This window comes from Chiloscyllium plagiosum, chromosome 5, assembly GCF_004010195.1.
Source record: "Chiloscyllium plagiosum isolate BGI_BamShark_2017 chromosome 5, ASM401019v2, whole genome shotgun sequence".
Taxonomy (NCBI): domain Eukaryota; kingdom Metazoa; phylum Chordata; class Chondrichthyes; order Orectolobiformes; family Hemiscylliidae; genus Chiloscyllium; species Chiloscyllium plagiosum.
Genome location: NC_057714.1, coordinates 121306020 through 121321242, shown reverse-complemented (window position 1 = coordinate 121321242; position 15223 = coordinate 121306020). Strand labels below are relative to the sequence as shown.

The 15223-nt window shown below is 43.4% G+C and overlaps 1 protein-coding gene across 1 annotated transcript in view; it reads left to right on the top strand.

Moving 5' to 3' along the window:
* The window catches only part of bop1 (BOP1 ribosomal biogenesis factor), a 168781-nt gene that overhangs the window by 136076 nt on the left and 17482 nt on the right, over positions 1-15223 (top strand). Inside the window, exons 5-7 of the mRNA XM_043690948.1 lie at positions 2935-3052; positions 12608-12709; positions 14031-14243. Coding sequence (XP_043546883.1) covers positions 2935-3052; positions 12608-12709; positions 14031-14243 — 433 coding nt within the window. The remainder of the gene's footprint in view (positions 1-2934; positions 3053-12607; positions 12710-14030; positions 14244-15223) is intronic.

Below are 15223 nucleotides of genomic sequence, written 5' to 3'. Positions count from 1 at the left end.
GCCCGCCCCCCCCCCCCCCCCCCCCTCTCAGATATACAGCTCTGGTTCCCACCCCCTTGCCAAACTAATTGGAGGTTGGGTTATTGAATATTTTCAAGACTAAGTTTGTAAATCAGAAATAAGACCATAAGGTATAGGAGCAGAATTAGGCTATTCAGCCCATCCTGTCTGCTCCACCATTCGATCACAGCTGAAAAGTTTCTCAACATGATTTTCCTGCCTTCTCCCTGTAACTGATCATCTTACTAATCAAGAAACTATCCATTTCTGTTTTAAATACACTCATTGACTTGGCCTCCATGGCCCTCTGCAGCCATGTGTTCCACAGGTTAACTACCCTGTAGCTGAAGAAATTCCCCCTCATATCCTTTCTAAAGGGTCATCCTTCACACTCAAGCTGTGCCCTTGGATCCTGGTCTCTCCTAATGCTGTCTGAATGTGGTCCGACCAGAGCCTTGTACAGCCGCAGCAATACCTCTCTGCTGTTTTATTCCAGCCCTCTCAAAATTAATTCTAATGTTGGATTTGCCTTCCCAACTGCCGACTGAACCTGCATATTAACTTTAAGAGAATCCTGAACTTGGACTCCCAAATCCCTTGGTGCTTCAGATTTCTGAAACCTTTCCTCATTTAGAAAATATTTTACACCTCTATTTTTCCAACCAAAGTGCAACATGTCACACTTTTCCACATTGCATTCCATCTTCGCCCACTCTCCTAACCTGTCCAGGCCCTTCTGCAGCCTCCCCACTCCCCCAACATTATTTGTCCCTCCACCTGTCATTGTTTCCATATTTGCTGATGACACAATGCCCTCAGTTCCTTTGTCCAGATTGTTAGCATATAATGTGAATAGTTGTGGTCCCAAGATGGACCCCTGCGGAACTCCACTTGTCACCAGCAGCCATCCTAAAAAAAAATCCCTTTCATCCCACTCTCTGCTTTCTGCCAGTCAGCCAATCCTTTATTCATGCCAGTATCTTACTCGTAGTATCATGGGGTCTTGTCCTATTTCGCAGTTTCCTGTTCGGCACCTTATCAAAGACCTTTTGGAGGTCTAAATAGATATGTCCACTGACTCTCCTTGGTCTAAGTTGCTGATTACCACCTCAAAGAATTCTAATAGATTTGTCAGACATGACCTCCCCTTGACGAAACCGTGCTGACTCAGCCCTATTTTGCAGTGCATTTCCAAGTACTCTGCAAACTCATCCTTAATAATGGAGCCTAAAATCTCACCAGTGACTGAGTTCACGCCTCCTCCCTTCTCACAGTTATCCCCTTATCTGCTGTGCCTGAAGTTAGGTTCCTGACTCTTTTCATACTCTGTTGTGTATGGAATTTCTTGTTCTGGAAACTTTAATTACCTCTTTTGAGCATGAGTGCGCACACGCACACCCCAACACACGTGCAACAGAAACCATCCCCTTGATTACATAGTTTAAAGCACTATCCACAGCTCTAATTATGCGATTTGCCAGGACCCTGACCCCAGTATGATTTAGGAGGAGCCAATCCCATTAGAACAGCTCCCTTCTTCCTCAATACTTCCCCACACCAATCTTTAGAACCATATGTTTTTCTTTTGAATCTTGTTCACCCTGTGCCACTTAGCTCATGGCTCAGGTAGTAATCCAGAAATTGACCTTTTTGGTTCTGTTTTTTAACTTAGCCCCTTGCTGCTCAAGTTTCCTCATCGGATTCTCTTTGTAGCTATATCATTTGTACCGACCTGGACCATGGCAACGTCGGAGGCAATGGCCTGGTGGTATCATTGCTTGACTGTTAATCCAGAGACCCAGATGACATTCTGGGGACCCGGATTTGAATCCCACCACAGCAGACGGTGGAATTTGAATTCAGTAAATATCTGAAAATAAGAATCTAATGATGGCATGTCGATTGTTGGAAAACCCATCTGGTTCACTAATGTCCTGTAGGGAAGGAAACTGCCATCCTTTCCTGGTCTGGCATATGTGTGACTCCAGACCCACAGCAATGTGGTTGACTCCTAACTGCCCTCTGGGCAACTAGGGAAGGGCAATACATGCTGTCCTAGTCAGTTACGCCCTTACCATGTGAATGAATAAAGAAAAAAATCCTCTTTTCCCTCTCATTCCACGTGCCTCCACAGCCTGGATAAGAGATCTTGCACCTGGGCACCGGACAGACAACATAGCCTTCGGAACACTCAGTCCTGGCCGTAGAATAGTGTCTATTCCCCTGATCATACAATCCCCAATCACAACTACACTTTTCTTTTCTCCCACTCCCACCCCTGCCAATGGTTCCCAGTACGACGATGTTATGGTCAGTTTGTTCATCCTTCTTACAGCCCTACCTACCTTCATTTTGAAAAAGTTAAAGATCACACAACACCAGGTTCTAGTCCAACAGGTTTATTTGGAAGCACTAGCTTTCAGAGAGCCGCTCCTCCATCAGGTGGTTGTGGAGGTGAATGACCTGATGAAGGAGCAGCGCTCCGAAAGCTAGTGCTTCCAAATAAACCTGTTGGACTAGAGCCTGATGTTGTGTGATTTTTAACTTGGTCCACCCCTGACCAACCCCAGCACCTCCAAGTAATTCATTCTGAAAGTAATCTATAATCTGTGTGAGGAATTGATGTAACTAGGGACAGGCAGGAAACCGGGGTGAGAGGTGAAATCCAACAGTCATGAGCTTACTGAATGATGTAGTGAGCTCAAAGAGCTGAATATCCTAGTTTTGTTTCTTGTTGGTATAGTTTTCTTTTGTGCTTTTCCTGTTGGTTGCTTGTGAAACTTATCTTTATTGATAGTTTAAAGATTAAGACAGAGGCTAATAGTTGAGAGCTTGAACAAGAGTATGGTGAAGGAAATGATATGGTTGTTTTTTAAACAATTATAATTTTCATGACACCACTGTTTCCCCACCCTCCCCACTACTTTTCCATAGGCGAACCATTCCAGATAAGATGACTGGCACTGAAATTCGACTAACAGATGAACAGATCGATCTCATCCACAGAATCCAAAAGGGGCAGTTTGGAGATGCCAAGTTTAATCCACATGAGGTGGGAATATTTGATTTTCAAACAATTATCTTCCTTTGGTATACCAAACACATTTTCCAGATTAAGTTGGAAATGAAATAAATACACTGAATTTCCGAAACCCGTACTACAACTAGGATAGACAATGCGGCACCAACTGCAGGAGAACCATTGATGCTCATGATTGCTCACTGGCTCCTGGTCTTCTGTAGAATGTCTGTGGGCAGTATTCTTCTATGTTTGGATAAAGACAGGGACAGTGTTCAGGAAACTCCACTCTGTCTCTAACTCTGTTCTGTACCAGCTCTGCATGTGTTTGATGGGGACAGTATCAAGGGAGCTTTGAACTGTATTGAACTTGTGGTGTGCTTACTCAGTGCAATTGAGTCTGTGTGGAGAGCGATGGTGCATTTGTTATAAATGCATGGGGTGGTGGGATTTGGCAGTGTGGAAGGAGTTAAATTCAGCCTATAATGTATGTGCCAGCTGTCAAGGTAAAACGACTCGTTTAATCTTTTCCTCTTGTTTTGTTGCTTAAAAACTATTGTGTTCAGTTCCAACACTGTTTGCTACCCTGACAATCCTCCCCCTTGTAAAAAAAACTAATTACTGCCCCTTCTTTTAAATGTACTCCCTTGCTCCTCTCCTGCAGAACTGTGAAATAGCTTTGTCCGGTTTTACAGATCCTTTCCCTCTCAACTTGCTGCAGCCTCTCTTATTCCACCAGCCTCTTCTCTCTTTCATCCTCTTCCCCCCCCCCCCCCCCCCCTTCCCCCACACAATTCTCCCAGCTTTAGTTCACCACCAAATTCTTCCTCCCTTTAGCTTTTCGAAGAACAGAAGCCTCCCATTCTAGGTACCTTAATCATCCTCTTCTGCATATTAATATCTGTCCTTAAGTAACATTTCTGATGTTGTAGGGCTGAAAGTTTAATGTTTTGAGGATTAATGTTAATTATTCAGACAGATTAATAAGTGAATAAGCCTAAATATTGTTGCAATTGTGTCATCTACTCCAGCAGACTACCCCAAGCCTATCTGCAAGCTCTGTGCCCATATCTCCTTGTAATTGTATCTTTAAACATCTACGAAATGCTCGTAGCTAGTATGCATTTTGCTTTGGTTAATCATTCAGGGTATGGATTTCATGGTGTGCCAGTAACTGCAAATGATCAGATTTTCAATGCGTCTCTGACATTTCTAAGTTGCAGAGCTGCTTTTGCTGCAGTGCATGTGTCTGTCACTAGGGGCTGTTGGCGAGCTGTGAATGTAGTAAGCCAGTGTCCTGAAGTGTGGCCCCATTTGTTATCACTAGTACAGAACTTCGAAATCAGGAGCAAGTCTGTTTGTTTCAATGGCACTTCATTTACTGTCCACTGCAACATCTTTTTCCAGTGTTATATTGGACATTTCCGACCTGGATGAAACTTACCAACTTACTGTTGATCCCCCTCCCTCTCCCCCAAAACTGTCCACATTCTGTTCTCTTGTCCCACCTCTCTCCAACAATTCCCATCTCCAGTACGTTTCTTGCATTCAACTTGCATCCCTATATGCAAACCCTCCTGTTTTGTACCCCACACTACTTCATAAAAGCTTGCAGCACAGAAGAGGCCATTTGATCTAGTTTACATCTGGGAAGGAACCATGCTATCTTCCCTACAGACCAGCCCATATTTTTATTTAACTTTGTTCATGGGTTGTGAAGATTGTTTGCAAGGCCAGTCTTTATCGCCCATCCCCATTTGCTGTTGAGAAGGTGGTGCTGATGAACTAGTGCATTGAATTATAATGCAAGCAGGAGTCTTGTGTTCAGCTATGTGATGTGGACAAGAATTCCATTGTCAGGCCTGCTCAAGGGCGGGCTGTTCTCTCCCTGTAGGCCATGCTGGAGCACTTTGGTTTGGTTTTGAAGAGGGGTGGCCCCCAGAATCCAGCAGCATTACTGAGCCTGTATTTATAGCAGTGCCTTTTAATATAGATGGTTGTGCCCAGGTGCTTCACAGAGGCATGGTTATAAAATCGGCACTGATGCAGTGGAACTATAGAGGATTGACAACAAACTTTTTCAGAGAGGGGTTTTAAAAAAGAGGGATGCGGAGTGTTGCATATCAAGGGTTAAGACAACGGTCAGTAGGACTTAGAGAACGGGAGGAGGCATTCAAGGAATAGCTTGTTTTTTGCAGTGGTGGAGGATGGAGAATGTTGCATCGATTGGGAGCAGTGAGACCAAGGAGGAATGCAAAGCTGTGGATGAGAAATTTAGATCCAGCCTCAAAGAATTTGACAATGTACAGAAATGGAATTTTGAGGCAAGGTAGAACATGGACAGCAGCATCAGCGATAGCTGGCAAATTGCTGCATTTGTTTAATTTATTCCCTTATCTATTCTGAGTTTCAGGCCAGTATCACAGGGTTACTGCAGGGGCTTTCTCGGGCATGCATGTGTGTCCTTCTATTGTAGCTGCTGCAGCCTTCTGCCTCTTCTCCATCATAAAAACGATTAGAGTGAGAGAGAAAAATAATTGAAAAGAAGTCAAGGCCTTGGCGAGGGTACAAAGGAAATTTGCCAGTATTAAATCCAAGGATGGGATCCATTAAAAATGTGGGGAGATGCAGAGACTGGGAATTTTAAGAGAAGAGAGTGATAGGAAGAGACTTTAATGAAGGTGTTCAAAATCTGAAACCTTTTGGTAAACTGCACGAGGAGAAACTGCAGGAGGGCGATGTAAACATATGAAATAGGAGCCGAATTAGTCCACTCAGCCCCTTGAACGTTTTCTATCATTCACTAAGATTTATGGCTGATCTGTTAGTGTTTTGAATTTCACATTCCCTCCTCACCACCTCAACGATCCATCTTGCACCTTCTGAGACAGTGTGTTCTAAAATTGCAAATCACTCAGCAAAGTTATCCTCATCGTAGTCCTGAGAGGGCAACCCCCCAATTTAGAAACAGTGTCCCTGAGTTCTGGATCGACCAACAGGGAAAACATCCTTCCCGTGGTTCCCTTGTCAAGTCCATTCAGAATATTATATACTTCAGTCAGGTCACCACTTACTTTTTTAATATCCAGTAGAAATAAACCCAGCCTATGCAACCTATCTTCATAAGACAGCTCACTCATTCTAACTGTTGGTCTAGTAAGCGTTCTCTGAAACACTACCAGTGCATTTACATTCTTTCTTAAATAAGGAGACAAAGACTGCACATATTCAAAATATGTTCTCACCAATGCCCTGTACAAGTGAAGCATAACATCCCTTTTGTTCTTGATCAGTTCCTGTCATAATAAAAGATGGCATCCCCAATAGCTTGATTATGAGCTGTTGCTACATGCTAACTTTTTGTCACTGATGCACCAGTGCATCTAAATCCCTCTGCAAGTTGGAATTCAACAATCATTCTTCCAGCCAAAATAACAACTTCACATTTTCCCATATTGTACTCCATTGTCTGATTTTTGTCCACTTACTTAAGCTCTCTTTATGCAAAACTTCAAAACGCACTTTGCTACTTACCTTGGTGTTATCTGTGAATTTAGCTACCACACCTTCGCTTGCCTCATCTTTCTTATAGGTAGTAAAAGGCTGAGGCCCCAGCACAGATCTCTGCAGGATTCCACTAGTCCCATCCTGCCAAAGACCCATTTATGCAAACTCTGTTTTCTGCCAGCCAGCTAATCCTCTATCCATGCTAACATATTCATTACCCACGAAACCATGAGCTTTTATTTTACCCACAAATCTTTGATACAATATTTTATCAAATGCCTTTTGAAATTACAATTATCGTGCATCTTCAGCCTTTTTATCCACACTAAAGAATTCCAAAAATTGATTTAAATTCATTTCCTTTTTATTCAAAACCATGCTGACTCTTCCTGATTACTTTGAGCTTTTTAGGTGCACAGCTATAATCTCTATATAATGATTGACTCTAATATCTTCCTCAGAGAAACATCAAGCAAACTGACCTACAGTTTCCCACAACTTTCTGCCTCCTTCCTTCTTGAATAGAGGGGTTCAAGTTTCCACTCTGTCGTATGATCGAACCTTTCTTGAAGTGGGGGAACTTTGGAAAATTAACATCAATGCATCATCTGCTGTTTTGGTCACCTCTTTTAAGGCCGTAGGATTAAACCAGGGTGCCTCGTGATAGTGATTTCACTCAGTTCCTCTGTCTCTTCCATCTCTTGATTTACAGCTATTATCAGAAATTTTTGGATCCTCTGTAGTGAATACAGAAATACACATTTGTTTATTCTATTCACCATTTCCTTATTATCTTCTGTTAGCTCCTCATTCTCACCCTTTTCGAGGACCAGCACTTACTTTGCTCTTTACCTTTTTAGATCCCAAAATAAGCTCTTGCTATTTGATTTTACATTCCTAGCTAGCTTCCTCTCAGCCTCTAATTTCTTTTTCCTTCTGGTTAATTGGAAGGGCTGTTTTACAGACAAGTCAAGCAACAATCATACCTAATAGATAATGTCCCCGATGCCAGCATCACCATCCCTGAATATGTCCTGTCCCTTTAGTGTGACAGGCCCAACACAGGTGGTGGCGCAGCGGTATACAACAGGAGAGAGTTTTTTTTTTGGAGTCCTTAACATTGACTCTGGATCCCTTGAAATCTCATGGCTCAAGTTAAACATGGGCCAGGCTAAATGGTCTGTAATTCCCTGGTTCCCATCTGTCACCCTTCTTAAAGAGCAGTGTGCCACAAGCAACTTGTCTGTCTCTCCCAGCCTATGGTAAGATTAAAATCCCCCATTAATACTATCCTGCATCTGCTACATGGTTGCTTGATTTCAGCATTTATACAATCTAGCACTTCTGACCTACTACCCGGTGGTCTATAGATGACACCTCTCGAGGTTTTAGTTGCTTTACAATTCCTCAGTTCCACCTATAATGTCTCCACTGGATGCTTTCTCCCTCACCGTAAGATTTTGTTTCTAATTAGTAATGCTTCTGTGGATGACAGTGGTTCAGTGGTTAGCACTGCTGCCTCACAGTGCCAGTCACCCAGGTTCGATTCCAGCCTCAGGCAACTGTCTGTGGGGAGTTTGGATATTCTCCCCATGTCTGCGTGAGTTTCCTCTGGGTGCTTCGGTTTCCTCCCACAATCCAGAGATGCGCAGGCTAGATGGATTGGCCTTGCTAAATTGCCCATAGTGTTCAGGGATGTGTAGTTTAGGTGCATTAGTCAGGGGTAAGTGTAGAGTGAATGGTTTTGGGTCGGTGTGGACCTTTGGGCCAAATGGGCGGTATGGTGGCACAGTGGTTAGCACTGCTGCCTCACAGCGCCAGAGACCCGGGTTCCATTCCCACCTCCGGCAACTGTCTGTGTGGAGTTTGCACACTCTCCCCGTGTCTGCGTGGGTTTCCTCCGGGTACTCCGGTTTCCTCCCACTGTCCAAAAATGTGCAGGTTAGGTGAATTGACCATACTAAATTTCCCGTAGTGTTAGGTGAAGGGGTAAGTGTAATGGGTCTGAGTGCGTTGCTCTTCGGAGGGTCAGTGTGGACTTGTTGGGCCGAAGGGCCTGTTTCCACACTGTAAGTAATCTACAATTTACAAATCAAATGGCCTGTTTCCACACAGTAGGGATCTGACACTGTAGATCCATCTGCCATTTTCTCTCTCCTGCCTGTAAACCTTATGTCCTGGTATGTTTAGATCCCAGTCCGGACTATTCTGCAGTCATGTCTGCTTAATATCTGCTATATCATAGTTTTCAAATTGAATCTGTGCCTGCAGCTCATTTAATTTGTTCCTTACATTCTATGCATTTGTGAAAAGAACTCGAACTTTAGCTGTACACCCTATCCTGTCTTTAGCATCTTTTTTATTATTTCTCCCTCCTGTCTTATTCAGGGACTTGTTGTAGTCCAGCTTTGTTCATTAAATTGGCTGTGCTTCTCCGTCCTATTAACCTCTACCTTCTCACACATTGCTTTCGTTCCCACCCATCTGCCATACAAGTTGATATCCTCCTGAATGGCACTAGCAAACCTCCCCACGTGGATATTTGAGCCGCTCCAGTTTGAACAGGTCCCACCTACCCTGGAAGAGATTCCTGTGATCCAGCTTCTGACTCCCTCCCTCCTACACCAACTCTTTAGCCACGTATTCAGCTGGACTATCTTCCTATTTCTGGCTTCATGAGCATGGGAAGTAATTCGGAGATGACAACCCCAGAGATCCTACTTTGTAACTTTATGTCTAATTCCCTAAATCTCTTTACAGTATCTTATCACCCTTCCAGCCTATTTCTTTAGTTCCAATATGGATCACAATCTCTGACTATTTACCCTCCCCTTTCAGAATGTCCTGTGCCCACTTGGAGAAATCCTTACCCCTGGCATTAGGGATGCAAACACACCCTTCCTATAGTACAGTGATCAGCTCTGCATGGCAGAAACACATCTTTGCACAGCTCAAGACCCTCTCAGTACATCTTCCTGAAATCTGTACCTACGCCCTCCTCCTCCAAAGTGAAGACAGGTGTAAAGTACTCGTTTTAACAGGTCAGGCAGCATCCAAGGAGCAGGAGAATCGACGTTTCGAGCATAAGCCCTTCATCAGCCTTTTGCCCGAAACATCGATTCTCCTGCTCCTTAGATGCTGCCTGACCTGTGCTTTTCCAGCCCCACACTCTCTATTCTGATCTCCAGCATCTGCAGTCCTTACTTTCTTTTACTCGTTTTAACACCCTACTAATGTTCTCCACTCTCAAATTGCCCTTTGGACCCTACTAGGTCTGTGTCCCTGGTTATCCCCTTCCCTTTGTTCTTTCTAAATTCCACTATGGCCTCTGTTGATTTGCTCCCTTTATACCTATTAAAAGTCTCCTTCTTTTCTTCCTTATCCAGTCCTCTCAGATTCAAGACGGCAGCAAAGTAGCAGGGGCTCGTCCACTCCCATCTGCTTTCTTTCTTCCTTTCTCCTCTTTTTTTTTTTCCTTTTTTTCTTCATTTTGTGGTAATTAAGCGTCACCGGGACGGCAGCAAGAGTGGGCCGTGCACAGAACACCTCCCACTGTTCTGCTGAGGATTTACCCAGAAGTAACCTTTCCCAGACTATATTGGCCAGATCCTGCCATGTTTTAATAATATCTGCCTTCCCACAATCCAAATCCCTTTTTTTGCGGACCATCTTTTTCCTTTTCCAGATTGCTGAGAGTCTGGAGTCACTTAGTGAACCACTTGGACTTTTACAAAAATCAGCAGTTACAGCAATTAACAGTGGGATAGCTTTTAAATCCAGATTTTTATTGAATTCAAATTTCACGATCCACCAAGGTGGAATTTTAACTTATGTTTTCAAAACATGAGTCTGGAGTTCTGCCTTACAATTACATCCCTGTGTCCCCTTGGATAAATCATTTAAGTGATGGGGGAGAAAATGCAGAGCCCTGGGCAAATAGCAGAGTGTGATTAATTGGAAAGCTTTTTCAAAGAGTCAGCATAGAAATGAAAGGTCAAATGGCCTCGTTTTTTGAGAGATTGTATGAAAGAACCATTGAAAACATAGTGGTCTGGTACAATGTCCAGCTGGTGGCATAATATGCACCTCTAACTCCATTAATTTATCAGTGTTTTGGATCCACTGGGGAAGTTTTGAATGCAAAGGGTTACTCGAAAGATTTCTTTTTAATAGTTTCCTAACTTGGGCTGAATTTCAAAATTTCTACCCAAAGAATTTACACTGAATTCCTCTGAACATACTTCATCCCAGTGAATGCGGTCTGTTCTTTCAAAAACACTCTCAGGTTGGCCTGAAGTCGGTGAAATCTGTCTAACCGCTGGCCCTCGGGGACAGAGCAAATGTCTTGAGGCAGGTGACCTTTCAAAGGAATTTCTTTTCTTCCCTGATGTCTATTGGAGTAAAGGATGCTGGTGAATTATTTTCTCCTTCTCTGCCTTCTCCTAATTCCCTATTCTTTGTTATTTTGTTGCTGATGTTTGCATTGAGGACTCTTAGACTAGGTACAACACAAGGAATCATTTCCAACTGCATTAATTTAATTCCTATTGAATACACCAAGGCAGCCTGATAGTCCAGGGAGGGAGGCTCACCAGCTTGGCTTTGTGCCCTCTAGGAGCTCATTCAAACTGACCCAGACTTTGCAGCTCGCAGAAAGAAAAGATATTTAGTTCCATCAGTCGAGGCTGAGTGTGTGATTCATTACTTAGATATTGGGTCAGTCTTTGAACAGGATACACCAACCCCAACCTGACTGCACTAGTGTCACCTAACGGACAACATCTTAACTCTCTGGCTGAAATGATACTGAATGATTAAAATCCTCAAGCATTAAAATCCTTCACCCATCGAAACCTGTCCAGATATTACATCCCCATATCTATTCTCTCAGCCCCTATAAACTTTAATATGTCACCCAGTCTACAAAGTTAAAAATCACACAACACCAGGTTATAGTCCAACAGGTTTAATTGGAAGCACACTAGCTTTCGGAGCGACACTCCATCAGACAATCACCTGATGAAGGAGTTGCGCTTCAAAAGCTAGTGCTTCCAATTAAACCTGTTGGACTATAACCTGGTGTTGTGTGATTTTTAACTTTGTACACCCCAGTCCAACACCGGGACGTCCAAATCACCCAATCTAAGCCGCCTCCGTCCCTGCACTCTTCAATGCTTTTTTAAATTCACTCATGGGATGTAGGCATCACTGGCTGGGCCAGCATTATTTCCCATCCCTAATTGCCCTTGAGCAGGGTGAGTTGCCTTTTTGAACGACTATAGTATATTTGCTGTAGGTACACCAACAATGTCATTCCCAGTCAGAACCCCCACCCCGTGTCTGGCCTTCCTCCTTTAATATCCCATCCAGTCCAGTGCCATCTTTCCCCTCCCTGCACCCTTTACTATCCTGCCCAATCTAATTAAGCTGTAGTCGAAATTTAATGTGATTTTATTCAACAAGAATAAGACAACACCTTACAAGGCAGTACTGAAAGGCACAGTTTCCCAGGCATGAGCCTTGTTTACCTGAAAACCTGGATCAACCTTGCGAGGAGACCAGAGACTGCAAAGGGATTCCTGTCGACAGGAAAGTCTGAGGGTGGAAGATTTCTGTTCATTGTTTACATATTATTCTTCTACAGTGTATCCATATGTGAATTTCAAGTGTAAGGATTGATGATTTCCTGTATGTATCAGACATGGGGTAGGGATTGGACAGACATGGAACAGATCTGGGACCAAGTGCCAGACAGAATTCTGTTTAGCCAGTGTAACATTAAAGTTGTTTGAATAAACACACAGTTAACCTGCATATCTGAGTTCTCCGATGGTCTACGGAAGAGAGTTAACCACAACACACTCTCCCCTTCACTCTCCGCACCCTTTAATGTTACACTCCACCTAATCCCACTTTCCTGCTTACATCACACTCCCATTTCCTACTGTTTCCAGTTTGTGTTCTGTGTCAGTGTATTGAATTGCAATGTCAGATGGGCCTTATGTGAATTGACATACTCTCCAGTGGTCGTGTGGTTTAGACAGAATCTGAAATGAATACTCTCTGCTTCTCTTTGTTTAGCCTTCCATTGATTTCTTCACCCACGAGACAATGATTCACCCAGTGACCAACCGTCCAGCGCACAAGCGCAGCTTCATTCCATCGCTCATTGAGAAGGAGAAGGTAAGATGAGAAGATTATTCCTGAGCTGGGCCTTGGCTGTTGAATCATTCTTCTGTCTGATTCTTACTCTTACCCGTAAGGGAGTGATAACAAAACTGCAGCTCGGATTGGTTGAGACCTAAAAATATACCTTCTAAAATAAATGGTGGCCCACACACACGGAAATGTCAATTAAGACTTTAGCTCAAGACCTTGAACTGTCCTGACTTGTGTGAACTGACCACTTCCAAAATTGCTTCACATCATTTACTGAAGTTATTATTGTATACAGATGAGCAACCTGCAACCAGACAAATCCGATCACACTCTCTCAAATTAAGGTATAATTGGCCCCTACAGTTGGTCTTCATCCTGTGTTGGTATGTGTGTGTATGGTTTTTATCAGGAGATTACCATTGGCGTGGGACTTCAGGAAAGAGCAGGATATGAAAAGATTGTTCTCCCTGATACAGGAGTTACAAGATAGCCTAACGCAGACTTTCATATAAAGAGTGGAATTGATACAGGAGGGGGACAAACTATATCTGTTGCTAATTGGGTCAGTCATTGGCAAAATAATTTAAAGGGGAGTTGACTCATTCAGAGTTGTCAGGAGCAGGAATGTCAGATCCTGAGAAGTTGGTGGAATTTGAATCCGTCAGTAATTTCAAAGGAGAATTGAACACATTCTTGATTATGAGTTACTTGTAGAGTTACAGGGATGTTGGACTAAACGTGATTGCTTTTTCAAGGTGTCAACATCAACTGATAGGCCAAATGGCCTTCTCCTGTGTTGAGAGTCATCGCAGCATGTAGATCGATGGTGGGACTTGCTATTAATTTCCATTCTCTTCAGGGAAGCAAACTTGCCTTGTATCAATTCATTCCTTTTTTTTCAACTTTTTGCATGTAACATGTGCTCACCACAAAGTTGGTTGGTCAGCCTTCATATCAAAAACCATTATCATTTTGGAATTTTACAATCAGGTACCCCTCCAGCCACGAACCCTGCCCATTTATCTGTGCTGGTCAAAGTGTGCTGGCTAATCTGCATCTGTGGCAGGATTCTTTTGGACTCTAGTCCTGCAACTGGGACTGAAGTCTGGGCCTTACAGCTCAGAGAGGCAGTGCAATGGCCGAAACTCACCTTCAATCAATTTTCTAGGGGCATTCTTAATAGAAGCTTGACATCAAATGAAAATTTGATTTCATCTGCTTAAAAGCAGAGTAAGGGAGTGTGTTTAAACTGATGACCAGGGAAGAGCGTTGTTCTTTGGTCCACATATTGCTTCCATTGCATTAAAACTGTGCTGTTCTATTTAATCTCTCTTCCGTCCTACAGGTATCAAAACTTGTCAGTGCAATAAAAAGAGGCTGGATCAAACCACGCAAGCCTCGAGATGACACGCCACGGTACTATGACCTGTGGGCAAAGGAAGATCCCAATGCAATCCTGGGACGTCATAAAATGCACATCCCTGCACCCAAGCTGAAGCTACCGGGGCACGAGGAATCTTACAACCCGCCACCTGAGTACTTGTTAACAGAGGAAGAGGTGAGGAGTTACTTCCTCTGCTGGGTGGTGTATCCAGTCTGTGTGCTGCCTTTGGTTGGTTGAATGTTATGTTTGGTGGATGCTTATCCATAGCCATTATTTTCAGCTGCTTACAGCTTTCATTGAGAAGTCACCTGTTGGAGGTATCCTGTTGATTTTGCAGTGTCAGGGATATCCACTGAAGGCAGTCAACATCCCTTCCAGTGCAGGTACCGCCTGACATCACATTCCTGAGGCATGAAGCAATCTGCCTTGCTGTACCCATTGGATGGAGGGGGCATTGATGGTTTGAATATTTTTGTTTCTGTCTTATTTCCTCCTACCCATCCTTTGTTTCTCATTTACTTGTGGAACATGGATATTGCTTTTGCCCCATCCTTATCCTAAAGAAGCGCATAAGCTATTGCCCCTCACCCCTAAATGGTTATGTGCTCTTCCAGCTGGCTGGCTTAAGCAGCCTTAATGTAGGTTTGTGTGTACGACGAAGATGTGACCCCACCATTGGGAAAATGTAACAATGTCTGTACAGCCAATGGACAGCAAAGAAAATGCAACATTATGGCAAGTTTTATCTGTCTTTGAAAGAATAAGCTGAATGGTCTCCCTGATTCATGTCACTGTTAGAACAAGTCTTTTTCATGGTCGTCATGAGTGTGTGCCATGGAGACACAGGGATGGGGTAGGGATATGGGGAGCCATCTGCCTTGCGCCTATTAATTCCCAGCTACGATGTGGAGATGCAGGTATTGGACTGGGGTGGACAAAGTCAGACTTCACACAACACCAGGTGACTAAGGAGCAGTGCTTTGAAAGCTTGTGATTTTAAATAGGTCTGTTGGTGTTGTGTGACTTCTGACTTTATTCCCAACTACCTGGAACTACCAGTGCAACATAAGTAGTTCTTAGATACAATGTGACAGTAGTCAAGAAAAGCTCTTGCTGAACTCCTAGATCCACAAAATTCAAACTGGGCAAAGCAG